This window comes from Pteropus vampyrus, unplaced genomic scaffold (assembly GCF_000151845.1).
Source record: "Pteropus vampyrus isolate Shadow unplaced genomic scaffold, Pvam_2.0 Scaffold137, whole genome shotgun sequence".
Taxonomy (NCBI): Eukaryota; Metazoa; Chordata; class Mammalia; order Chiroptera; family Pteropodidae; genus Pteropus; species Pteropus vampyrus.
In genome coordinates this window covers 2,240,640-2,266,452 of record NW_011888918.1, presented here as the reverse complement: position 1 = coordinate 2,266,452, position 25,813 = coordinate 2,240,640, and the positions used below count along the sequence as shown (strand labels likewise).

The window sequence follows — 25,813 nt, the reverse complement described above, 5'->3', positions numbered from 1 at the left end:
AAAGTTTTTTAGTTAGTGTTCTGCAGGAGTTTCCAGGTCATTGGAGAACAGTTGTTATCGAAGGAAAAGCCTGTGATCATGATCCAGGAAAAAAAGAAATGGATTTTATCCTTCTCCTTCAGTGACTCCTTCCATTTATGTGAGAGTAAAGACAAAACTTGGGATGAATAGAGAAAGCTGTCTGTGGAAGTAGGGGCATGGGGGCGGCTTCCTAGTGCATAGCAATTAATACTTTTGTTCCGTCTTGTCTCCATCATTCCTTCATGCTGACCTGCTCCCTCCTTCCTTATGCTCCCCTGCCCTGTCCACTCCACTCTCTCTCACCAGAGAGTTTTCTAAAGAGAGAGAGAAGGCCAAGGCTCGGGGAGATTTCCAAAAGCTGAGAGAGAAGCAGCAGCTGGAAGAGGATCTGAAAGGCTACCTGGACTGGATCACCCAAGCAGAAGACATCGACCCTGAGAACGAGGATGAAGGCATGGATGAGGAGAAACCCCGAAACAGTAAGCAGCCATCCTCTGTCTTGGGCTGGGTTCTAGGAGAGGGAGGAAACAGTGGGGAGGACAGCAAAAACCTTTTACCACCAACCTTTCTTTACAGTTTGTCCTCCTGGAGCAACATTTGTCTCATTGATTGCAATCATTCGCTACTCATAGAAATTAGTCACAGATGTGAAATACTTGCTGTTGATCTATAAAGCCCCATATTCCTTTTAGAATCTTTGATCTTAAGGACAGTTGAGATTTTGCTAAGGTGGACTCTATTTTTAAATCAGACATCCTCCTCTGGGTTCCACCTCTTTGGTCAGAGGGGCAGGCTTCCTATTCTAGGCTTGTTCGAAAGGAACAATTTCCACCAAGCAGCCACCTGGAAATCCAGATTCTCACCCCCTTTGCAGCAGACTTCAAGTGCCATCGCACTTTCTCACAGGAAAAGGAGCCAAAGGTTTCTCTTATGGAGGTGAGATGAAAGGATCTGGGGAAGGACTAAATGGGGAGATTGAGGAAGACCAGAAGCATGTGACAGAATACGATTAGGTTACAGAAGCTGAGCCCGATCCCTTCTTCTGGGGTTGCATGGAGCAGATTGTTGGACAGGCTATTGCTGGGATAAAATTGAGAGTGATAGATGGTAGTGACTTGCAAGAACAGGAAAGATGATGAATCATGGAAATTCAGGATCTCATCAGATAAGCCAGTGATTCTTAGAGTGTGGTCACTGGACCAACAGCACCAGCATCATCTGGGAACTTGCTAGAAATACAAATTCTCGGCAGCGCTTCAGATCTACTGACTTGGGAACTGTGGGGCGTACCCCAGCAATCGGTTTGAACGAGGCCACAGGTGATTGTGATGCAGAGTAAATTTGAGAACCACTGGGTTCTAACTACTCTCTCTGTTTCATTTGGCCTTGATCTCTGTGACTCCGCTGCACTCTTTCCTTCTCTTTCTATGTTCAGTCTTTCCCTTTCATTTTTACATGCTCGAATAGGTGCATTTCTGTCCTCAAGCAGCCTAACTTAAAAATGTGTTCCTAATTATTGAGCATCTAGAGTAGTCAGGAACCAAACAGGTTAAATGGCCAACCAAGATGGTTGCTGTATGGAGTCAGGCAGGTCAGGGCAGGAAGCCAGAAACATTCTCTGAGCAGAGAAGGAGATGACGGGACCCACTGAGGCTCAGGGACACTGAGAGAAAGCAGGATGTCATTATTGAGCAAATGCTTCTCCCCTTAAGGAAGCCAGGAAGGCCACAGGACTGTCAGGAGAGCTGACCCAGAGAAAATTACGGTCTTCCCATCAGTTTTTAAATCTCCGTGTATGTAGGCGTGTGTGTACATATAGGACCTAGCACATATATGTAAATACAGTGAGTCTAATGTCTGGGCCTTGTGAGTAGGCGTTAGTTATGTCCATGTGTTCCAACTCCCCAGCTGATCTCTGTGTGTTTCTTCTCATTAGTTTCTGAATTCTAACTGGGAATCTAGAGGAGGCACAGGTGGAGGAAGAAGACAGCCTGCGATGTTAACAGAGAACAGAATCTCTGCTCCCTCGTTACAGAGGCTGATATAATCCATCTATCAACTGCTCCCTTTCTGATAATTCTGCTTAAGGTGCAGATACAAAATTAAAACACACAAACAACAAGGGACTGGCAACACCATAATTTAATAACCTAAGGAGGCCTTCACAGTCTGTTAAGGTATTTTGCAAGTTGGAAGACCAGGCCTTCAGTGGATTATAGCAATGAGCAATGATGCCACTGAGGGTCTTTCTGGAAAAGTGCTTGACAGAATCTATTATATTATGGATGAAACTGTGGAGTAGTTGATTAGTTTTGTGGCACTGAGTGGTATGGTTAATAAATAAGTTAGCCTGTGAGCCACAGAGAAACTTACCTCTGAAACACAGGACCTGGCGTCTTGGCTCCTCCTACCCCCTTAAGTCAGGACGGAGCCCCTAGGTCATGATTAATGCCGATGAGCAGGTTTCTTAACACGTTATTTAAAATGTGCGGCATCCACTACTTGCTTAGCAGTCAGTTGCCATCCACAGACACACATAGCTATTCTGTTCTCTGCCTAAAGCCAGAGCTTCCAAGAAATGCACTGCTTCCTTGTCCTGCCCATTAAATGAATAAATTCCAAGGAGTTCCCAGTATGGAGAATTCTTTGCTGCTGGAGCATATCACACAGAGCAGACCCATCTACCCACATTTCCAGCCAAACTTTGGGAAGAGCATGATGAGCTGCCTACCCCAGTGGACAGAACCTCTGCCAAGATTTTCATAAGCCCAAATATGGATAAAATCAGACTCTAGAGACTGTTGTTCCTTCCACCTATACTTTCCTGCTGGCTGGAGGAGCTTTGGTGTTTGCTTCTTGTCCTCAGCAAGCCTTGTCCTAGGAGACTAGGATGGGAGCCTGCCTCCTTCAGTTGTGCTAATGGTGGTAGAACAGTTCTAGGGAGATGGGGCAAGGGAATGAGTATATAAAAAAGCAAGATATATAGTAAACTAGACATGTGTAATGAAATGAATGTGAGAGACTTAGTAATGGAACCAGGAAATGAGCCCAAAGGACTGTGTCTATTGGGGAAGTCCAGTTAAAAGCAGTTGTTGTGATTAAATTATTAGGGAATTGACGACCTAATAAATTTGCAGAAAATGCAAGTTTATGGCTCAGAAACTGTATTCTTGTCTTCAAAACTTCATAGTTTGCCCTTTGAAACAAATACAAGAGGAGAAATGCTGCTATAAATTACATATGTTTCAATTAAAGTAGTATCTTAGCCTTTGAAATTGCTAAAACATAGGTCCCCAACCTTTTTGGTACCAGGGACCGGTGCTCCTATGAGAATCTAATGCCTGATGATCTGAGGTGGAGCTGAGGCAGCGATGCTAGTGCTGGGGAGCAGCTGCAAATACAGATGAATCTTTGCTTGCTCACCGCTCACCTCCTGCTGTGCAGCCCGGTTCCTGACAGGTCATGGACCGGTACCAGTCCGCAGCCTGAGGATCGGGTACCCCTGAATTAGAGTGAATGATGTGGCCAGTAAATTATATACAATTATATATTGCAGTTCATCCATTCTTCCACTCACCCATCCACCAATTACAGGTCTGCTCTTTGCCAGACTCTGTGCTGCAAATACAGCAATGAGCAAAGTAGTCAAAAATCTCTACCCTCATGGAACTTATCTTCTCGTGGGGAGGCAGACAGAAAATTAAATAGCAGGTCAGAAAGTGATAAGTACCACAAAGAAAGATGAAACAGTGAAAAGGGGACAGAAGTGTTGAGAGATTATAATTTAGATGAGGTGATCAGGAAATAACTCACTGAGAAGATGACATTTGAATAAAGACTTGAAGGCAATAAGGACATGAACCATATAAATATTTGGGCAAAGAGCATTCTGGGAACAGCCCATGGAAAGGCCTCAAGGAAGGAGCATGGTTGACATATTTGAGGAACAGAGAGGAGGCTAATGTGATTGGAGATGAGTGAATGAAAGGGAGACAGGTAGGCCATGAGGTCCAAGGTAACCAGGAAGAAGATAGTTAAAATCACTGTAAGAACTTGGACTTTTACTAGGAGTGAGCTAAGAAGCCACTGGAGGTTTTGAGCTAAGCAGTGACATAACTTGACAGATGTTTAACAGGAGCCCCCTGGCTGGCCTCATGTGAAATGGAATGGAGGTGGGCAAGGGCAAAGCAGGGAGCCTGGGAGAAGGCTCCTGCCTCAAGATATGGTGGCACCTTGTCCTGGTGACAATGAGGCTGATACAGTCAGGCTCCATCATTTTTTGATGTATCAGATATAGAATGTGAAAGAGAGATGTCAGGCAGATTGCAAAGCGATTGTGCCAAACAGCAGTAAGAGTGGAATCCTCGTTTACTGATATAAAGACTGAGAGGAATTGGTGTCAGGCAGGAATATCAGGAACACCTTCTTGGACCTGTATGTTTGAAATGCCTATGTGATATCCAAATGCAGATGGTGAGTAGGCAATTCGGAATTCATCTGAGTCCAGGGGAGAGGTCTGGAACAGAATTGTAATTTGAGAAGTCAACAACGTATAGGAGGTATTTAAACCTGTTTGTCTGGATGAGATCACTTAGGGAGTAGTATAGACAGAAGTTAGATGAAGTCTAATAACATGGGCAAGTGAAGTTTGGAGGCAGGGTTGATGATAAAGAACCAGCAGAGGAGGCTTAGAAAGGTATGGCAGAGAGACTGGAGGAAAGGCAAAGAAGGGGGCAGTGCTGCTGAGAAGGCAAGGTGAGCACAGGGAACTCATCATCAGGCTTAGCAAAGTGGCATCATTGGCACCTTGAAAAAAGCTGCTTGGTGCAATGGTGGCAGCCAAAACGTGAGGGCAGAGTCTTGTTCCATGAGTGTCTTAAGTCTGGAGACGTCTCACGATAGCATCAAGCATTGCTCTGACCTCCTGTTGTTGACACAGCCTAGCTGACAGCCATCTGAGAGTCTCCAGAAAGGGGAGAGGAGGCACATAATCCAGCCTTCCTGGGGCCCTAATGGGTCAGTGTCTAGAGCCCAGCCCTTCATTATATCCCCATCTGCAATTGGTTACAGATGGATTTGGGCGGGGCGGGGGGGTGGAGAAGAACATGATACTCAAGGGCCATTTCAGGGCTCAAAAGACAGAAGGGAGGCAAAGAAGGGGCACGCTTGTTCCGTGCTGCCCTTTGTGCCGCTTCCAGAGGAGGTGGCCACTTGGGTCTTGGCCTTCAAACCCCTCTCCTCTACGGTAAAAGACTAGGGTAATGTCGAGGCCTTTCCCCTCCTTACGAGCAGCAGCAAGCATCCCTTCTGAAGCCACCAATCACATAACAATCACTGCTGCACACAGGTCTTTGTCATCAGTAGAGATGCCCTGTTTTAAGACACAAGGCCCACTTTCTGGCTCAAATGTCGAGTCTGATGGAAGGCCAGGCATTAGAGGGAGAAGACACAAAGAGATAAAAGTGGGAATTTCTTCTTTCTTTCCCTTCCCAGAGATCAAAAATTTCATTTATTAAACATCTATCTATATAGAAATCTCTCATGTCATTAAGACAGTTTAAATGCAGTTCCAGCCCTCTAAAGCTTGGAGTCGAAGACAGACATGTATGTGGATGAGCATATGAAAGACAGACGGTGGAACCAAAACACTGAATTTCCACATAGATAAGCAGGATTAAATATTTACACCAGCAGTATTCAGTTATGTGACGCGGGAGCCATTTTTGCGATCATCATTAACGACATCGCCACATGACTGCTGCCTGCCCTGCAGAGTCAGGGATAGTGCACATTTGAAATCGAGAAAGTCGATGGCTTATAAGAGCTGCCCTTGAAAGGGCCCCATGCGGCTTAAGAGCAGTAATCTGAATATCACTGACTTACGTTATATATGTGTCAAGGGTATGTGCATTATTATTTGAGCTTTTTTCTTGACGTTTTAATCAGTAGAGTTTTTACCTGGGACTTAGCTCATGGCCATGGGTTGCACATCTAGATTTCTGTGACAGAATCCCACCAAGCATATGGCTTGGATGGCATGAGAAGAAACACTAACAGTTGTTTTCGCCTTGACTCCTTTCTTACTTTGCATCCCTGAGTTATCACATGTTACAGGGCCTTCCTGACCTTGTGCCACTCGGTGAGAGCAGACACCTCTTGCACACCCCAGATATCTCTCTTGTCCCTCCCATTAACTTCCAGCTGGTGCTAATCAGAGCCCTAAAACTGTAGTGCTAGAAAATGCTGCAGAGATCAGGCGAAGTAACTAGTGCCCAAGACAGGGAACAACTCATCAGGACTAATTATTAGAGATGTTAGGATAAACTCAGGTCCCCCGAGTCCCCACACAGGACACTCCACCATACCATGGTGCTCCTCAAAGAAGCTCCTCAGAGGCCTCCAGACAGAAGCAATCCCCACCTCACCCTCTGCATTCCCATGACACTTAGAGCGTGTCCCCCTCTTTGCATGTCTTCTAGGCTACAATATGAGGGTCATAGCCAACTGCCTTTGATTCATCTCTGTGTCCTTACTGCTGACACAGCCCATGTCTTGGGAATATTATCACACATATAAGTCAGATGACTACAAGAGTTTGTAAGTGCATGTCCACGAACAAGTTTTGGCAAAGCACCTTCCTCCTTACCCTGAGCCAATGGAACAGGGAAGCCTGGACCATCACTGGACTTGAGTGGGCACCTCATCCTGTCAGTTCAGAAGTAACTTCTTCTCAGAGTGCTTTCATAAACACATCTGCTGTCCAATGGCTCAATCATTCCCTACTCTTGGAAAGTGCCATTTAAAAACAACAGGCAAATGGGCATGGAACCCAGGTAAGCAAGGACAACAGCAAGGGTAGGGAAATGGCACTGCCATGGGAAGGTGTTGGGAGCTCTTGAGAAATAAGAGGATGCCATGCCTTGCACGCAGTGGTGATTAGTAGGGGTTGATACCTCTGGATGGAGCCCATGGGATCTGATATTGTGTACAGTACCTCCTTGTGGGATCAGGTCAGAACAGGAACCCTGGCGGGGCTACTTCCTTGGGTAGCACATCTGCCTTTGGAATACAATCTGGCTTCTATACTGTCTGGCCCAATAAGTTTGTAGATGCCATTGTCCAGCCCGTGGAGCAGTGGAAGAGCTATCTGAGGCCATCGAATGTACAGCGAGAGGTAGGTGTGCCAACCTGGTCTCAGTAAGCTGCCACACATTTCTTAAAGCAAAACCAGCAGTAGGTAAATTTTTCTGACTTCGAGCTGTCAAGAAGCTGTTACACGCTTCTCACTGAATGACAGCTCTATGCTTCTGGAGAAGTGGAGAGGGGAAAGCCACATAGCATATTGACAGGAGACATTCATGGCCTGCCCACAACCAGCATTAGGTCAGCATAAAGGTACCTGCCTGGTCTGTTGAGTCGTAGGTTAACAAAGGCCTGTTCCAGTTCAGAAAGCACTTATGCCCACCTTCCCCACCCACACCTCCCACTCAGTGAGGCTCCCAGTTCACAGCACCCACTCAGGACAGAGGGAAGCTCTGCTTCATGCCTGCAGAGCCCAGAGCTACAAGGTCATGAAGCAGAACAAGGCAGGCAGGCTGCAGACACCGGCACACACTGGCTATGTCTTTAGGGGGGTATCCCAGGCCAAAAACTCATTATCACAACAAGCTCCAGAATACAAACGATTATATTTATGGTGAGGAATATGGTCAATAACAGCTGAGAAAGGTACCAGAAGAGGGATTCTTACACCCTTTTTTAGATATCTGCCTTCGTCTTGGTTCATCTTTTACTGCATAATATCTGTGGTGAGAACGGAGCCAGCAAAGAGGGAACCCATGTAGCAGCGAGGATGTGAGCCAGTACTGTGCTGGGCAACACTATGGTTTCTGAGAGACACAGAGTGATCTGTGGAGCCACCAGACCACTCCTGTGGTGTGAAAAGGACAAGTGAACAGTGTTTGGGGATCACTGGCCAACCAACTGCCCAGTATGGACACAACCAAGAGGCTCAGCTCTTGACATCCTGAGCAAGGCTGGGAGTCCTCTGGGGTGCAGCCAGGAAGGCTCGCTTCTCCAGTGCCTGGAGGAGAGCACCCTCTGCCTTCCAGCTGGGGTCTCAGCCCAAACCAGTGTCTTCCCAGCCCTCCTCTCCCTTCGGGAGCCTCAGCATCTTCCCAGTTTCCAGGCAAGAAATCTCTCTTCTTCCCTCTGTCTCTTCCCTCTTTCCTCTTCTGTGATCCCTCCATGGTTATCAACTCCTACATTCAATCAATTGTCAGGTCTTATCAGTTGACTCCTGGAAAGTCCCTCTTGCCTTCTCCCTCCTCCCCTCTCCTCCTCTGTTCCTTGCCTGCCCTGCTCCCCAGTGCTACTTCCACATACCCTGCACAATGTAGACAAATTTGTATTTCTAGAGTGACATGTCATTCCCTTGCACAAAAGCTTTAGCTATTTCTCCATAGCTGACATCTTCTCTCTGTATCACAAGCATCTCTCATCTGTCCCAGCCAATAGCTTGAACCATATCACTCACTGCTTTCTTCCACAGCAAAACCAGACTACTACTGCTGTCTGGATAGGCCTGCTACTTTCTCATTTCTGGACCTTTGTTCATTTCACTTCCCCTTTCCTAGAACACCCTTTCCCTTCTCTGCCCAGCCTGCCAGCCCAGTCAGAGAGCACATCTCCATTAACACCCTTCCAGAACCTCACTCTCAGGACAGGCACTGTCAGCACTCTGGACCTTCCGCCTGCCTCAGTACAGGTGGGGTTGGCCCAGCCCTCTTGTCATATAGAAAGCCCTTGGGAGGCAGAGAATATGCTTTACCAATGTTTTATTCACTCTCTCAGTCAGCATCCAGGACAGTGATTTATATTTAATAGACTTCTCCCCTCCAAATAATATTGAAGAATTGAATCCTCTTAGACTCAAGTGAATTAAAGTTTTATATCTAAATTCTTACCTATTTGGCCAAATACCCTTTGTCTAGTCTTCCTCATACTCATGGTAGGCCCTCAGAGAGTGTATTGTCATTGACACTGTGGGTAGAAATGATTTAAAAGTTTAAAAAGTGGGCCTAAAAGAACAACTGGAAGGAATTATAATTATAGATCCCTTAAAAGAAAAAGCTGGATGGTCAATGGAGCAAGGGGTGAGATCTTCATCACTCTTGCATTCTCTCCTTGAAGGGGAACCATTGTTCCATAGCTTGTGTGGAATCACATTTTGGATTCTGAGGTTGGACAGTAGACACATATCAGCCTTCTGTGGGCTCTCCTGGCCTAGAGGACAGAGGCAGGACAGGGGCGCAGGCAGGAGAGGGAACATATCTTTTCCTTGCATGCAAGAGAGAGAAGACATAAATGATCTCATTTAATCCTCCCTAAGATCATCTCACGTGGGTACTAATATTCCCATTTTGTAGAAGAACAGAAGCTCAGAGAAGTTAATTTGTTCATGTCATACAGCTCATATGTTGTACCTAACCTCAGGTAGGTAGGCCTTGGGTCCAGTTCTGCTGACTGTATACCACACTCCTCAGTGCCACAATCCCACCTTCAGTAATGTTGTGGCTGTGTCTTCCTCCTCCAACCAGAGAGGACCTGGAAGAGGGTTCCTCTGACCCCCAGCCAGAGTAGTGTCTTCATCTTTGTTACAGCATTTTTCACCCTCAGTCTAATATGCAAAACAGGGTGGAAGGAGGGAAGGAAAAGAGAGGCAGGAAAATCTAATCTTAAATGTTAGCATAAAAGACATGAGTTTGATTTTTTTTAACAAGGGGAGAGAGAGAAGATAAGTTTTATGATTATAAGAACTATGTTCAAAGCATGAAATCAAGTTATGGCATTATCTTGCCCAAGCAGACAAAAAGGTTAACAGACCAAAAGCCTCCACTGGGAATGGTTTAAGAGATGGTCTTGCTTGGAAGGAGGCATATCAGCCATAAGACTTACCAGAGGTTTTTTTTCAGTCCAGGGCTCCTTTTGAACTGGATTAGAGGAGGGTGTTGGTCAACTGGAGTGCTCAGGAACGGGATATTCTAGCTCACCGACCATCTACTTCCCTGCCTCAGCAAATACACCGTGAGGAATGTGCCATCATCTGCCTTTATGACGCACGGTTGTGCAGGGCTATGGGGCCATCGCCTCTGAGCCTCTGATACCCTTAGGAGCCTCGGCAATATGGGAGCTTGGAGGGGGGTCTCTGGCTAGGGACAGCCTCACAGGAAGCGATTCGTGTGTGGTGTCTTTGGAGAAGTGCTGTCACCTACCTGAATCTCAAACCCTTTGACAAATGGGTCTGCCCATTCAGCCTCACCCAGGGTAAGCACCCAATAAAGGGCCAATTTAATTTTAATTTAGTGCTTTGCAAACTGATTGACATACCTGGGAGCTGAGATCAGGTCAGCAGAGGGATTGAAGGGGAGATGGACCATCCTAACTGTCCCTTTGACCCATTTCCTCACATAATGTAACCGGTGCTTCGCCTCTCAAAAGAGCCACCCATGATACGGTTGCCCTTGGCTCCCACCACCCACCCCTCCCCCACTTCCACATAAACACTGGGAGATAAAACCCCATGTCACAGCAAGATACATTATCTGTCAGAAGGCTGTTAGTGGAGGAAAGAGAATGACAGCTCCTGCCTCTGTCATTGCTTGCTGATGTGGAAAATTATCATATGGTAATGGAGAGAGATTAGCCACATACTGTATTTCTATCATGGAGGCACGTGGCATGGGGCGGGGAGGCAGTACAAGAAGCACAGAAACTGGGATCCCTGGCCATAGAATAGTAGACAGTTTTGGGGAGATCTGGAGTCACACACATTCCAGACTATCCTCTTGGTTTGACAGACAATTGTACATTCACTCAACACATATTAAATACCAACTGGGCACCCAGAATACCAAGATAAATAACACAGCCTGTGTTCTAAGGGGACTTACAGCCTAATTAAGGAGACAGATGCACAAATAAACAGGTTATAGCAATGAGTTGAAGCTCAGTCACTTGATTGAGTCTCAGTCACTTCTTACAGTAAACATTATTTCTGCTCCACGGTTCACTGTTGGTTCAGTGTTGGTAGGAAGGGAAGGTCACCTCCACAGTCTTCAGGGACAAGAGCTCCTTCCCTCCACTCTCTGGGCCACAGAGGTCTCCCTGGATCCCTGGATCTGGCCAGCAGAAGAGGGAAGGGAAATGGAGTGTGGAGGGGTATGTAGGAGGGTTTGGAGGCCAGGCCTGGGAGTGTGGCCATGGCTCTTGTCCACATTCCATTCGCCAGAAAACAGTTAGCAGCTCCTCTTAGCTCCCTGGGCACTGGGAAATATGGTTCAACTGAGAGCCCAGGGCATATAAAATTAGGTTGAGTAGACATATAACAGTGTCTCTGCTACCCTCTGATTGGTAGCAATTTATAGCCTAAAAGAATGAGAAAGGACTTTGTCAGCTGAGGGAGCTACATATGTAAAGTGTAGAAGCAAATAATAGGAGGAGGAGGAAGAGGAAGGAGAGGAGGAAGGACAGAGGAAGGGGAGGAAAGAAAAGGTTTCTTTTAGGATGCACAGGGGAGAAACCAAAGATCAAGCCAGAAAGGAAGACTGAGGCCTGGTCGCAAAGGGCTTCAGGTGTGGACTTGATCCTCTAGATGAGGAGGAGTCACCAAAGAGATTTAAACAGAGGTACAAGTTCACTGTCACAAGGTCACTGATTGTGTCCCTGATTGTAGACAATGGGTTAGAGGAAGGGAGAAGCTGGAAGCAGGGAGATCAGTCATTTCAAAGGCTGACACAGCCTGAAATGAGAGTCATAGGAATGAATGCATTGGAAAGAGGGCCTTCCACTGGCCTCCTGCATCCACTAGGACAAAGTCCCGGGGCTGGCAGACCCATGCGTCTTCGGGATAAATAGCTCATGCTTCTCCAGACTTAGTGACCTGTCCCTCCTGAGGACTCCTCCTGGGAGCTGATTTGTCCTGTCTGTTAGCAGCAGGAGTTCTGTCATACCTTTTGTCTCCTGCTGTTCAAAGGCCTATATTCTATCTGAGACCATGAACACACCAACACACAATTCTTTCATTCTGAAGAGTACCAAATGACTGTAGAATTCCAAATGACTCTGCCTCATTTAATCCCTGCCTTCTGCTTAAGTGGCTTATGAAAAAAAGAAGTTGAGTAACAACCCCAAACATAGAGCTTTAGTGGCTCTATCCCCAGGGTTACTTCATCAGACAGAAACTCACATACCTCTCGTGATAGCCAGTGTCCCAGAGATTTATGCTCCCAAATAATAGGAAAGACTTCCTCCTCTTAAAAACCCTAGTACCTGCTGTAAGTACTAGATTATTTTTCACTGAAGCCTCGTGATTCTAGGGCAGGAGTGAAGCCTGGTCAGGAACAGCAGAGAGTTGCCTTAAGGTTGCTGCTTAGTAGAAGGGGGCTCCCTGGAGAGACAGACAGAATTCTTAAAGACAGAAGGAAAAATGTCAGTGTCAGCTGGGCCGAAGGCAGGGGAAAGAGGGAAGGCTAGACAGGGGAAGGCTGGTGCATTTAGGTGTTATTCCTGTCTTGGTCTGGGCTGTTATAACAAATTACCGCAGACCATGTGGCTTAAACAATAGACATTCCTTTTTCACTGTTCCAGAGACTGGAAGTCTAAGACCAGGGTGCCAGCAGGGTCAGGTTCTTGGTGAGGGCCATGCCCTTGCCATGTCTTCACATGGAGGAGAGAGAGCTAGCTGGCTCTCTGGCCTCTTCTGATAAGGCGCTAATCCCATTTGTAAGAGCTCTGCCCTCATAACTGAATGACCTCCTGAGGCTCCACCTCCAAATACTATCATATTGAGGTTAGGGTTTCAACATGGGCATTTGGGGGCAACACAAACAATTAGCCCATTGCAGTGATCTTTCTGTAGCCCTGTGGTACGCCCTGGATTCCTTCTTTAGCCAAGTAGATGGCTCCATCACAATCAGAAAATTACAGGATCATAAAATACTGGGGCACACTGGGGTCCCAGGTCCCTGAGTCTGTCCCCCAACCCCCGGGCAGGACCGTGCACCCTCCAGCTGTGCCTCGCCTCCCTGTCCATGCTGCTGGGGCTCTTTCTGCAGAGCCTCATCTCTTATCAACTGGTTTGTTTTCCGAAGGCAGAAAAGGGCAGATTTCTTCCCCCCTCACTGTGCTTCCAGATTCACTTTCTCTTAGGGATCATGCAGGTTTGAACACTGTCTCAGGACAAAGCACGGTAGGAGCTCAAAGGTAACATAACAGGAACTGGGCAAGGACCTCCAGAACAGAACAAACAATTTTGTTCCTTTCCAAACACCTGACTTCAAGCCTAAACTTGGACTTCACTGAAAAGACCATAAGTTTTCTTCTTCCTACTCCCAGTTTGGATCCAACACTCCCAACAGGGCCAACACATGCAGTGACAGTCGGCATCACCACTCCTCAAGGGGAGGACAAACAAGTAAATATGTTTGCACTCAAGACCCTTGTCTCAAAGTATAGTCCATGAATGAACAGGCTTCTGTGAAGGTCATGGAGGGAGACCAGAGTAAAAGAGTAGAATGTCCTATCCCGGGTGACATCTCCAGACAGCCTGAGAGAGAAAAAGAAGAAAAAGAAAGATTTAACCACTGACTCAGCCTCATAAAAATATATAGCCTTTCTTAGAATGTATATTTAGATTTAATTCATATTAGTTCATTAGACTGACCAAAATTACCACCAGCAAAAAGATCTGGAGTAATTTACTAGACAGAGCTTTGAAAGATGTTTAAAGGTTTATCCTGTCCAAAAGTATATATTTAAATTGTGATAAGTTTTTTCAGTGTTTTTTTTTTTTACAAATAAAATAAGAATATTAAGATATTTTTAAAATATTTAGACAGAGGAGCCTTTGATGCTCCCTAAATCATGTTCTAAAAATTATTTGCCAAGTGTAAAGCTGGTTCTGACTAACATATTCTTAGTCTTATTCAGAGGACTTCAGAAAGTGCCTCACATGCAAGAACACAAGCATTTCAAGATTAGAGGTCAAGAGAGAATAAAAACACAGGCCAAAGCTGTTAAAGAATTATCACAACTTCACTGGAACTTGTTTGTGCCTTTACTTGGGGGTGATATAAGAGATCTGTTCTCAGCAACTTACTGACAAGGTGAAAAGCTCTAATTAGAGGCTTGACAGGCTGGCTTTGAGGGGAAAAGCTTTTGTTTACCTTCCCAATTCCAAGCTTCAGTTTAACCTGTCCAACTGTTTTATCTCATTTCAATGACTCATGAGATATGATTATGGTATCCAATAACGGGCCAGTTATTACATTAACAAAATTCTCTGAAAATAACACCACGACCACCACCACCACCACCACCACCACCACCACCACCACCACCACCACCCTCCTACACATACACACTACACATAGGCATGAAAAAATTTCTTGTCAGGAATGTTCAGAATTAGAGTCTCATTGTGTTCAGTAATGCTTGCTTCAGCCCTCTAGAAGTTTGGCACAATGTTTGCTGTGCCCTAGAGACAGAGAAAAAGGTCCCTGCTATCATCTGAGGGGAGAGCATCTGATTGGCGTGAAAAGTGATGCCAGTGGTAGAGGGTTCTAGCCCCCTGGACCCACAGCTCGTTCTGCCATTCTGCAGTGACTGGGAAGTTGCAGTGGTCAGTTGCTGACTATCAAGCTGAGCTGAGCACCCTAGGTTCTCACCAAGATCTCAACCTTTGGTAAAAATTATAGAGCTTCTTGAGCTTCTTGAGCTTCCTTGATGGTATAAAATCATTTCTAGTAATTATAATTTCCATAATCCCTTAATAGATTAATACTATTACCTATTAAATCATACCCCTCGATTATATGAGTTGAGAGTATAGCACTATGAGATGAATGACACTCATCATTCTCCCCTAACAGGATGCTGGAGTTTGGGGTTTGATCATATATGCTATAGGGGAATTCAGAGAAGCCTGAGAAAAAAAGGCCACCTGACTTTCAGGCCTTACTCAATAACCAGTTGGCAATTTGCCTCTCTCAGTTTCCTCATTTGTGAAGTGAAGGGTTGGATCAGACAGCTGCAAAGACCCCTTCCAGCTCTGTGCTTTGTTTCTGTAGTTTTAAGTTGACATGCGTTAGTTTTAGCCCTAATAGTCTGAATCAAATCTTGATCATTCTAGTCCATCAGACTCCAGAGAAATTTAGTTGAGTCAGAATCCTGCCGTCCCCAGACTCCTGGAATTTGCACTGGATCTCCCGCAGGAATCCCTGAATCCTGAAAGCCAGCCATCCTTCCACAGACCCTCCTGACACCTACATACACTCTGCCCTCCCTGCCTGGAAAACCCAGCTCCACCTTCAGAACTGCCTTTAGAACTGGCCCCACTACAAAATCCACTTCAGGCATCCCTTCCCTTTCTACCTTCTCTACATTCAGTGCCTCCTCCTCTCCTCACTTCCTCCTTTGTACTCCCAGAATACCCATTCCATGCCTGCATAACAGTACATATTGTACATGATCTATTGTACCTGCTTATTTATCTGTCTTACACCGTCTGCTGGGTTGTGCACCTCATGAGGGTGGGAATTTTTGCATTCCGTCACCAGCACAGAGCCTGGCAGATAGGCAGTCAATGAATATTGTTTGGAAAAGGGGTGGGAATTTGGGGGTGGGGGATAAGTGAGGTCTTGGCCTAAATGTCTTTGGAATTCTACCACTGGGAACAGATGACTTAGGCCTGTCTTGTCACTGTGTCAGATCTAAAATAAGATAGGGCCCGATCTGGTCCAGCAGAGAATATATAATGAAACAGACACAAATTAATTCTTCATCTTCTATTTCTTGTCTGTCAATATTTCTTTCTAACGTCTGGGAGAGGACAGGAGTATTTTGTGTTGTTTTACTTCATGTACTCACCTCTCCTCCCCTTTCTTCTTTAACTACATCCAGAGAAGTGTCAGAGAGACCCTTATTTTATTTCTCTCTCAGTGAGGCCAGCTAGCCAGCTAAGACTGGCAGTCAGGAAGTAGTTAAGAGAGTACCAAGAATAAATTCCTAGCTGCTTCTTTAGGAATGGAAAGCTGAATACGTTTAAGGCTTGAAAAGGTCAACTGCCTTCCAGAGGTTTGCGGGGGCAGAGGTTTGATTTCATCCATTATGTGGTCTTTGGCATAATGTTCATTTCGTTTATTAGCTACAGTGGAGACTTATGGAGTAAACGTTATCACAAGCAGAGACTTAATGAGATCTCAACTGTATCTCCTGGATGTAGTGGAAAGCAATGATTTTGGTAATAAATAGAGAACAGCATCTAGTTTGTAAATTCCTCTTTCCGTTGCTAAGTTTAATCAGATCAGTGAAACTGAAGGGAATTGTTGATGACCAAAAATTATTTTCCATGCCTTACTCCGGCCAGGAAACATTACTCCTAATGGAAATGGCATGTTGCTCTGGCAATGGTAGGGGATGACATTTGTCATTAGTCTAATCCAATTGTTGCATGTTAAAAAATATATTTAGACCAAAATCTATTTAAAGCCAAACTGGAACTGAGGCTCCATATCACTGTTACTAGTGTCACTGGTTCATAGAAGAAAAATTCTGTCCAAATAAGCTACAGAAGTCTGTAGCAGTGGCCATCCTAAAAGGGCCCATGAGCCATGTGATGTTGTCCTGACCCAGTGGAAGCATCCAGCGTTAGGCTGGGTAGACCACCATGGTGCCCAGGTTGTGGTCACAAATACCCTTTTCTGACATGGCAGAGGGCAGGTTAGAAGAACAGAGCACAATCTCTGGCGGGTCCCTGTTTAGTTTAGGGTTAAAAAAAGAAAGAGGCACAAAAGGGAGACTAATGCAGCTATCTTTTTCCCAGTTGTGCTTAAATACTTTTTCATGATTAATCATAGTTAAAGATTTTTACAAATTACCTTCTCACAAGTTGCTAAGTATTTCCAGGGCAGGGCCCATGTCACAGTAAGTTACTGTTAGCACACAGTAGGAACTTCATGAATATTTTTTGAAAGGACTTTACAGCAATGATGAAGACATCTGGGACATTGATAGCCCCAAAGGGAACATGGTTAACTTCGGCCATCCTTAGGGACTGGCCTCGAGAACACATATATAACCACCAATAAGATTCAAACTCCAGATGACCTTTTCGATGCAAAACAAGTGATCTTAGGGTTCTCTTCTTTGGCCTGTGTTTTGTTTCTCCATTCTCCAATAAATATATACAGTATCCAGGCATTCTACACACAGACTATTATTCTTGAATATTATAGATGACAGCTACCACTTATTAAGCACCTCCTCTCACTCATATTATCTTTAATTTTCACTTAACCTTCCAAGATTGGTATTATTAGCTCTATATTTTTAGATGGAAAAGATAAGGTTAGAATAATTTGCCCAAGGCCAGACAGCCAATAGGAGGCTGAGCCGGGACTCACACCAGGGCTGTCTGAAGACAAAGGCAGAAAAGAAGTAAGCACAGAGAACAAGGTAGCCCCTGAAATACCTGCTGATAGGAAGGTAGTGGGTGAGGGGAGGAAGACCCTGGAGAGGAAGTCAGGAGACCTGGTTCCTAATCTCAGCTCTAATACTCCGTGACCTTGAACAAACACTTCCCTCTCTGGGCCTCAATTTCCTAATATGTAAAAGTAATACTCAAATAATCTCCGGTTTTCTATAAACTCTTGAGCATTTTGATCCCTGAGAACTCTCTCTGGTACTGTCTTTTTCTTTGATCCTATATTCCACAAGTGATGGGTGGCTGGGCCAGGGAGAAAATGTCCTTGTTTCGTAGACACTGGCTCTCCCCTATTTGGCTGGGCGGCAGGTGACTACAAGGGAGAAAGTGTTCTGTACATAAGAACCCTGAATGACCTCTCTCCAGCATCTGCCAGGTGACTTCTTCATGGCCCATACTCCTCTGCTCTTTTCCCAGAGCCAATATCCTAATAAATTGTCTTTGCCTTGGATGCATCGAATGGTAGAATCTCAGCTCCAGAAAGTGTCCAGAGGCTCCCTCCTTCTCTCCTCAGGTCCCCATCTGTGCATGAAACTCCTCTACAGCATCTTCCCCGTCTTCGTTTAACACTCTGTGATAGAAACTCACCAGGTCACAAGAAATCCCTTCCGTTTTTGTGCAACTCCAGTTGTTAGAAAATTCTTGCTTCTAAGCTGACACCTGGGCTGTTTAACTTCCAAAAGGCTGGTCTGAGGTGTCATAGGTGCAGTAGGTGTCCTCTCAATGGCACTGTTAAGTATCCTCACTTGGCTAATGACTCCCACTAATTGCTTCTCTGTCTCTGCTGTCCCTCCTGCCTTATCTTCCTATTAGGGGTGTGCTTTTGAGATCATCACCCACCTCTTCTCATCATTCCTCTGAGTAACTTAGGAAGAAAGCCTTGAGTTGTTAAAACGATGTGTTCTCCCCAAACACTGAGCTGGTGCTGAGAAGGGCCCTGGAACTCAGGATTCCTGACTAGTACGTAGAGTTTCCATGACACCTCTCCGCCTGCCTCTCTCTCCTTCTCGCAGCCCGTTGATGTTGCCCCTCTTTCCTCACCACTGGTGACCTCTGGGCTTGGTATCTCCCATCTGCAAAGAGGCTCACTCTCCCACAGTATTACTGGAATTTAAAAAAAAAAAAAAAAAAGACCACTATCTCCTTTTTGCTTTCCCCAAATCAGACAAATACCCTGTCTTCACACCTTTTTAGCTAACCATCAGATAAGAATTACTCCTGCACCACAAGCAGCAAAAGCAATAGAGTTGCTTAAATCTGCCCAAGATCCCTATGCCTCTACTCTACAGACCTAGTAACACCTGCTCATCATACAGTCCACACAACCGACACCCCACTTCCTTACAGGAAAATCCTGTTCCATATCCCACCCACCAGGACCATGACTCCATCCAAAAACCAGAACCTCTGTGTTCTTCCCTTCCTTACGGGCTTCCTGGGCCACCGAGCCTGCAGCAGGAATCCTCATGGACTCTAGGACTCAGAGGAGAGCAATAACTGGAGACCTAGGTGAGCCCAAGGTCGTGCCTCCTATTCAGAGTTGATTTCTGGAACACTAGCATTCCCACTTTCTGCCAGTGCCTCCAGGCCTTTTGCTTGTTAATGACAGTGGTCCCTGTTCTCTAGGTTTCAAAAGCCTTTTCTCTCTTCGAAAGGAAGAACAGTCAGCCTCTCTAACTAGCCCAACTCTCCTGAGAAATTCCGGAAGAGTTCTAAGATTAAGGAAAAGAGGGAGGAGAGATGAAGGGTGAATAATACCTTTAATTCAGAGTCAGTCATAAAAGGAAGAATCTGGAGAGAGAGGCTGCTCAGTAGAACAATAAAAGTGACATTGTCTGGCATTAAAATCCATTTCTTCTTGCATGTTTGGTTTGAGGTTGGTTTCTCCTTCTCTGTGCCTGGTTCAGAGTCACCCCAGCGGCTGTGGACATGAGCAGGCACTGCCTGCCAGTGGCCTTTCCCATAAATAGCACAGGAGGGAGAGAGGAGCCTTGAGTGGGTAGCTGACCATGCATGTTCCAGTGCCCACTCTAATGAAACTGTGAAAGAATGAAACAACGCTTACCCTGGCCCCAATGCAGACATGTGCATCCCTACCCCTCTCTGAGGGTAAAGGAGAAGTAGAAGGAAGCTGCATGAGACATGCGTGCTCTAGTTCCACCATTATTTGTGGCACGCCTCCCATGGCTCCAGCAGAAGTTACAAGTTCTACTCCCAGCCCTGTAGAACTTCCCATCTGGTTACCCAAGGAAGATGCCATGCTTCCTGAAATTATTGGTGGACAGGCAAGGATAAGAGAGTAGAGCAGAGAAGGGCAGGTGAGGTTGGCAAAGTGGGACAGGGAGAGCCTTAACTCTTACATCCATTCCTGAGCAAGAGTCAGAGGTACATGTGACTGGGGAAGCAACAGGGAGCAGAGGACAGAGACCTGTGTCCTTGTCCCAGCTCTGCTCACTTGAAACCTCAGTTCCCTCATCTACAAATTGTGACCTTCCCTGGCTGTTTCCCCAGGTGGTTCTGAGGATTAAATTAGGTAATTTCATGAATGCTCCAGCACCACACAGTGCCGTACCCTTTTCTAATGAGCGGAAAAAGAACCGTGTGTATACCACAGTTCTACACTACATGGTACATGTTTCCGGAAGAAGCTGCTGTGTAGTGTAAGAGTCTCCATGGAGCAATAGGCCTTGGAAGGAAAGAGGGTCTTGTGCATGCCCACAGGAGGTCCCAACCGGGCAAGTCAGGTGGAGGTGTACAGTACCTGGCAAGCACCATGCCTATGTTAGGTCTTCCATAAGAATGAGGTCAAACCAAGCTGACCAAAAGTGGTATATTCTGGAGGCCAAGAGTAGAGAGTAGAGCCAAATGCTTGAACCAGAGGGTGAATGTTGGGTAGAAATGGAAAAGGAGGTTGGATAGGCAGAGTGAAACCAAATTTCAGAGGGCCTTGGGAGATAGGCTGAGGATTCTAGGCAGTAAGTGATAATGACGTGATATGAAGAAATGGTGCTGAGGAAAGACCCATCCAGCAGATGAGAGAATTCAGTATAGGTTTCAAGTACCCCTTCCCCCTGCCCTCCCTGTCTCCCTCTCAAACAGTCAACAATCTGGTGTTTCATCACACAGAGAGCTCCTTGCTTATAAATGTCAGCTTCTTTTTTCCAAGATAAAAGAAATCTTAGGAATCTCCTCTCGAACCCCCAGCAAATGCTTGAAAACATCCAGAAATGAGCAACTCCTAGTGTCTCAAGGTGGCCAGGTCATTTTGGAAATGCTTCTTACATTAGGGCAAAATCTTTGCTCCTTCGATTCGCATTCTTTGATGCCTATTCTTTATAGAACTACTCTAGGAAGGCAGTGTCTTCCCCCAACATGAAAAAATTTCCAGGTATTTGAAGGAAGTGATGAGGTCTCCCAACCTACCATATCTAAAATGAACCTTTCCAATTGCTTCATAGATCGTGGCGCGCAGCCCTCACCATCCCAGAACTCTGCCTCTGGCTGCTGCTCCTCTTTGTCTGAGGCCCTGTGCTCTGGCCATCTGTCCTAACAGGGTCTGACTATGCAGAGGAGGGACGCACTGCTTCCCCAGGTCTTATCCCACACTGGTGAAGGACTTCTCAATGAAAGATGAGGGCAACTGAAGTAGCAAGGTAGACCAGGTAAACTGTCATTGGTCTTGCAACCAGGGCAATAGGGAGGAAAATAACAACTACTTGTATCCAGCAGGCAGAGTTGGGAGATTAATTAAAGGAAAGGACTTGCCGCAGAAGGGGGCAAGCTGATTGATATTCTGACAGCTGCCCATAAACTCATGCATGAAAGTATGAGGCTGAAGAGGCACCATGGGGTTGGGAGCTAAAGTGACTCACTCCACATAAACGGCACTGATGCAAGCAGCCTAGAAATGTAAGGCAACAATTTACTTGCATGCTCAAAAGGAAGGCAAGGCTGGGACCTTTCTGAAGAAGTACTGCTCCTTGCTCCAATAACTGCCCACACCCCACCCCCACTGTGGCTACCTGCATCCTTTGAGATTGTGCTGGGCCCTGTAGGACTTCCTTGCAGGAAATATGACCTGGGTCAAAATTATCTTGAGCAGTAGAAGCAGTGAAGTGGAAAACAGAGCCCAAGAGAAAAGAGAAAATGAGAGTGGATTGCGAGCTCTGTGTAGCTGTTGTCAACAGCAAAGAATAGGACACAACATATAAAATTCACCCACAGTGGAACTTTTGAATTCCAGACAGGGGAGGGAGGCTTGGGCCTATGCTCATCTGTGATGACCAAGGGTGGGCTTTCAGCCTCTCTGTGATGTAAGTAAATGCGAAGTGGAAAAAGACATAACCAAGTGACAGAAGGAGGACTAGACCTCTACCACTAACTAGCTGTGTGACCCTGGGCAAGTCACTGACACCCTCTGGACCTTAACATTCTCATCTGTGAAATGGAGAGCTGGCCTACTTCTAGCCCTGCAATACACTTGTGATTCAGATCTCTGTTTTGCAGTGTGGAGACTGAGCCACAGAGGAGAAAAGTAACATATCCAAGGTCATATAGCTCCAAAGCCACAGAGCCAAGATTCAAACTCAGGTCACCTAGCTCCAGAGCCCATGCTCCTAACCATGCTGCTCTGCTTCCTGCTTCTCTCTCCTTGCCCAGAAGAGCTGGCAGGGAGGCCCTGGGCATGATTATAAAATAAGTGGCTTCTCTCCCCCAGATCTCCACTTGCACTTTCTGCCTCTCTTCTCCTCCTAGTGGTATAAGCACATCTTCAGGACTTTCTAGTTCTCTCTTGTGATTAGGAAAGGGTTTTATAAATTAATCCAGTATATGTAGTTGCTAAGAGGGCTGACTTAGTGTACCATCCACCACAGTTCAAATGCTCGATCTTTTTAGTTGCTTACTTTGAATAAGTGACTTAATTCTCTAAGCCTCCATTTTCTGATCCATAAATTGAGAACATGTAATTGGAATAGATGACCCCTCATAGGATTATTTTGAGGTTTGAATCAGTTAATGTATGTAAAGTGCATAGACGAGTAGCTGTCATGTAGCAAGTGATCAAAAAACTGAACTATTATTATTAAGATAGAAATGACTGCTATTACTATCATGCATCTCAAGAATATTTGCACTCTGAGAGCACCAGACCCTAAAATGAAGGAATTACTAGTAGACATCACTGAACTGGATTGGAGAAAGATTGGGGACACAAGTCATCCTCTGTCCCCTTCGTATCGTACCACATGGGTGACCATTTACTGCTAAACCTGACCTTGGGAACTAGAATAATGTCCTCTCTCCAACCTAAAAGTAGTTTTATGCCTAAAATCATCAGTGATTTCAGTGAGCTGTTTTTCCTTGGGCGTGTCCAACCCCTTCTATGTGATCAGCTGTCCTGTTTTCCCCATAGTCCCAAGGGCCTGAGAATGTTCTCCGCTGCCCAATCATTCCTAATGAAGGTGGGGTGGGGGTGGGAAAGGAAACAGAAAGGGACGTGTGTTTGTTGCAGCTGAAGTTCCTTCCCCTGCCTCCTCCTGCACTGCCCGCCTCCCCTCGACCCCACACCCACCCCCCCGAATAATAACTGAAGCGTTGACTCAGTGGCACCACAATCATGGAGAGAAATTTTCTGCTTGGGAGCGCTGGATGTTTATGGCCTGCTGAGAGCACAACGACCCCAGTTTTTCTTTTTTGGATTTTAGCTGCGGAGCAAGGGCAGGCATTTGTGCCTCCTTTCAGTTTATAGCAGTAATAATAATTATGATGATGGCACATCATGCTTATATTGTGCCTTTTTAATAAGGCCACTTTATTTGGCTTCTTAATATTTAATTCTGTTTTATATTTACTTTCCGATGGCTTAAAATCAACCAGGTTTTAATTGCTTATGTGGAGGAAACCATGCTGGGCCTGAGCTGGCAGGAAGTTGTTGAGATGGCTCTGAAGGCTGATGGCTCCTTTCTCTGTGACCTTTCAACCCAGACAAAATGAGTACCATTTTATTTTCTCTCTTACCATCTCTTTCCTCTTTTATTCTGAAATGTGCTTTTCTCCTCTCCTACTCTTCTTTCTGTCCCTTATAAGAGACCTACAATTCATCATCTAGTTCAGGTTACTTATGTAAGAGACGAGGAAAATGAGACCCCAAATTATCACGTGACTTATCAAGGGTTTGGAGCTGTTTATTGGCAAGGCCAAGGCAAGGACTCTGGCATTTTCTAGACTTCCAGTACTGGGGAGATTCCTAAGACTCTGAGTTGGATAAAGACATATAAGGAGCTCTTTCACTCATCATCTTGAGACTACCTAGCCTTGTGCTTGATCTGTCAAACTGTAGAAAAGTAGTAAAGAATAATTTCCCAAGTTATTTTTTCTGCAAGAGAAAATTAAATTTGATGAACTATAACACAGTTCCTCCCAAGAGAACCTTCTGGGCCAATAACCACCACCAGAATGTTTGATTATGTTCTGCCATGAGGCTAAAGCAATCCCGTGATAATACCCTATATCACTAGTTCTTATCAATAATTCAACCAGCAGATTTTCATTTGAGCAAAGTTATTCTGGAAGTTGCCTGATGTAGCCAGGTAAGCTCTGAACTCAAAGACAGTCATTCTCTGCCATTTGCTAGTTGTCACTTTCAACTGTTGGGGGTTATTCTTCACCTGCCAATCAGATAATTCTATCTACCTTACACACTCAGGTAGACATGTAAACTGAGTGATTTGAGGAGAGGCTTTGAAGATACAGGCAGGGTTTAAGGAAGTCAGCAAAAGATAGTGCAGAACTCAGGACAGCACTGCTGGGGGTGGGGGCGAGGAGGGGAGGTCTTACCACCCCAGGCCTGAAGGGACAAAGTGAGGAAGCAGTTCATAGAAGTCAGAGAGGGTAGTTATAAGGAAAGGGCCATGTGACAGACCTGTAGCCCTCAGCAAATTGCACCAACCTGCATGCATGTGCCAGAAGAGTGAAGGACCCTGCCTCACTCTCTTCAGGCCTCACAGACATCCTGCTGGTGATTCCCATTGGCCAACCCAACAGGAAGCCCCAGCATAGGAGAGCTTACTGATGCAGTTTACGAACTCAGCCCTCTGGATACAGGACATGGCAGAGAGGGATGGAGAGTACAGCTGAAGGAGAAATCCTCAAGATGTCCAGCATATAGGAATACCCTTAAAATTCCGTGAAGATAGAAAGTGTTGTTATAGTTCCATATCCAATAGCACTAGGATCTGAAAGGGAGTTCAGAAAATTCTAATATAAAGTCTCTGGCTTTGAGAAAGTCATGATTTAGTTAGGGACATAAATCTAATTCTTGTACAGCAAACTATAAGAAAAACAGATTTAAATTAGTTGGTAATATTAGCAAATACTTATAGCACTTACCATTTTACAGAGTTATTTTATAAATATTTCACTTAATTCTTGCCAGAACGTTTTAAAATAAAAAGTATCATTATCTTCTCTTTTCAGATAAGGAAACCTGACCTCAGAAAGGTCAAATAACTTCAAGTTACAAGGCTAGGAGAGGATGGAACTAAAACTTGAATTCAGGTTTTTATTTATAATTCTCACAGATCCCAGTGTTCCTGCAGCTCAGAAGAGGGGACTCAAGGGCAGTGGCTGGTCCCGAAAGCCTCAACAGGCTAGAACTGGACCTCTAGGAATGGGCGAAATTTGAATAGTTCAAGAGTCAACACACTTTTTTTCTAAAGGGCCAGTTAGTAAATATTTTAGGCTTTGCATACCACATAGAGCCTCCACTCCAACTATTCAACTGTTGTTGTCATGTGAAAGCAGCCATAGTTCACACCTAACAAATGGGCATGGTTGTGTTCCAGTGAGACTTCATTTACAAAGCCAGTTGCAGTCTGGATTTGGCCCAAGGGCTGTAGTTTCCTGACCCCTGGAATATATGCAGGGGAGATGGACGGACAGTCCAGGAGAGGGCATGATATAGAACATATACAAAAGCCCAGAAGTTGGAATAAAGATGGCACATTCAAGGGATGATGAGGAGGGTAGCCTGACTTGGGCAGAGTTTCCACAGGAAGTAATGGGAATAAGGATGAACAGATAGTGCTCTAGTCAGCTAGGGCTGCTCTAACAAAGTGCCACAGACTGGGAGAATTAAACAACAGAAACTTACTGTCTCATGGAGGCCAGAAGTCAAAGATCAAGGCATGAGCAAGGTGGTTCCTTCTGAGAGCTGTGAGGGAAGGAGCTGCCCCAGGTCTGTCTCCCTGG

The 25,813-nt window shown here is 45.4% G+C and overlaps 1 protein-coding gene across 1 annotated transcript in view; it reads left to right on the top strand.

Moving 5' to 3' along the window:
• The window catches only part of CACNA1C (calcium voltage-gated channel subunit alpha1 C), a 614,430-nt gene that overhangs the window by 447,662 nt on the left and 140,955 nt on the right, over positions 1–25,813 (top strand). The window contains exon 9 of the mRNA XM_023535193.1: positions 328–500. Coding sequence (XP_023390961.1) covers positions 328–500 — 173 coding nt within the window. The remainder of the gene's footprint in view (positions 1–327; positions 501–25,813) is intronic.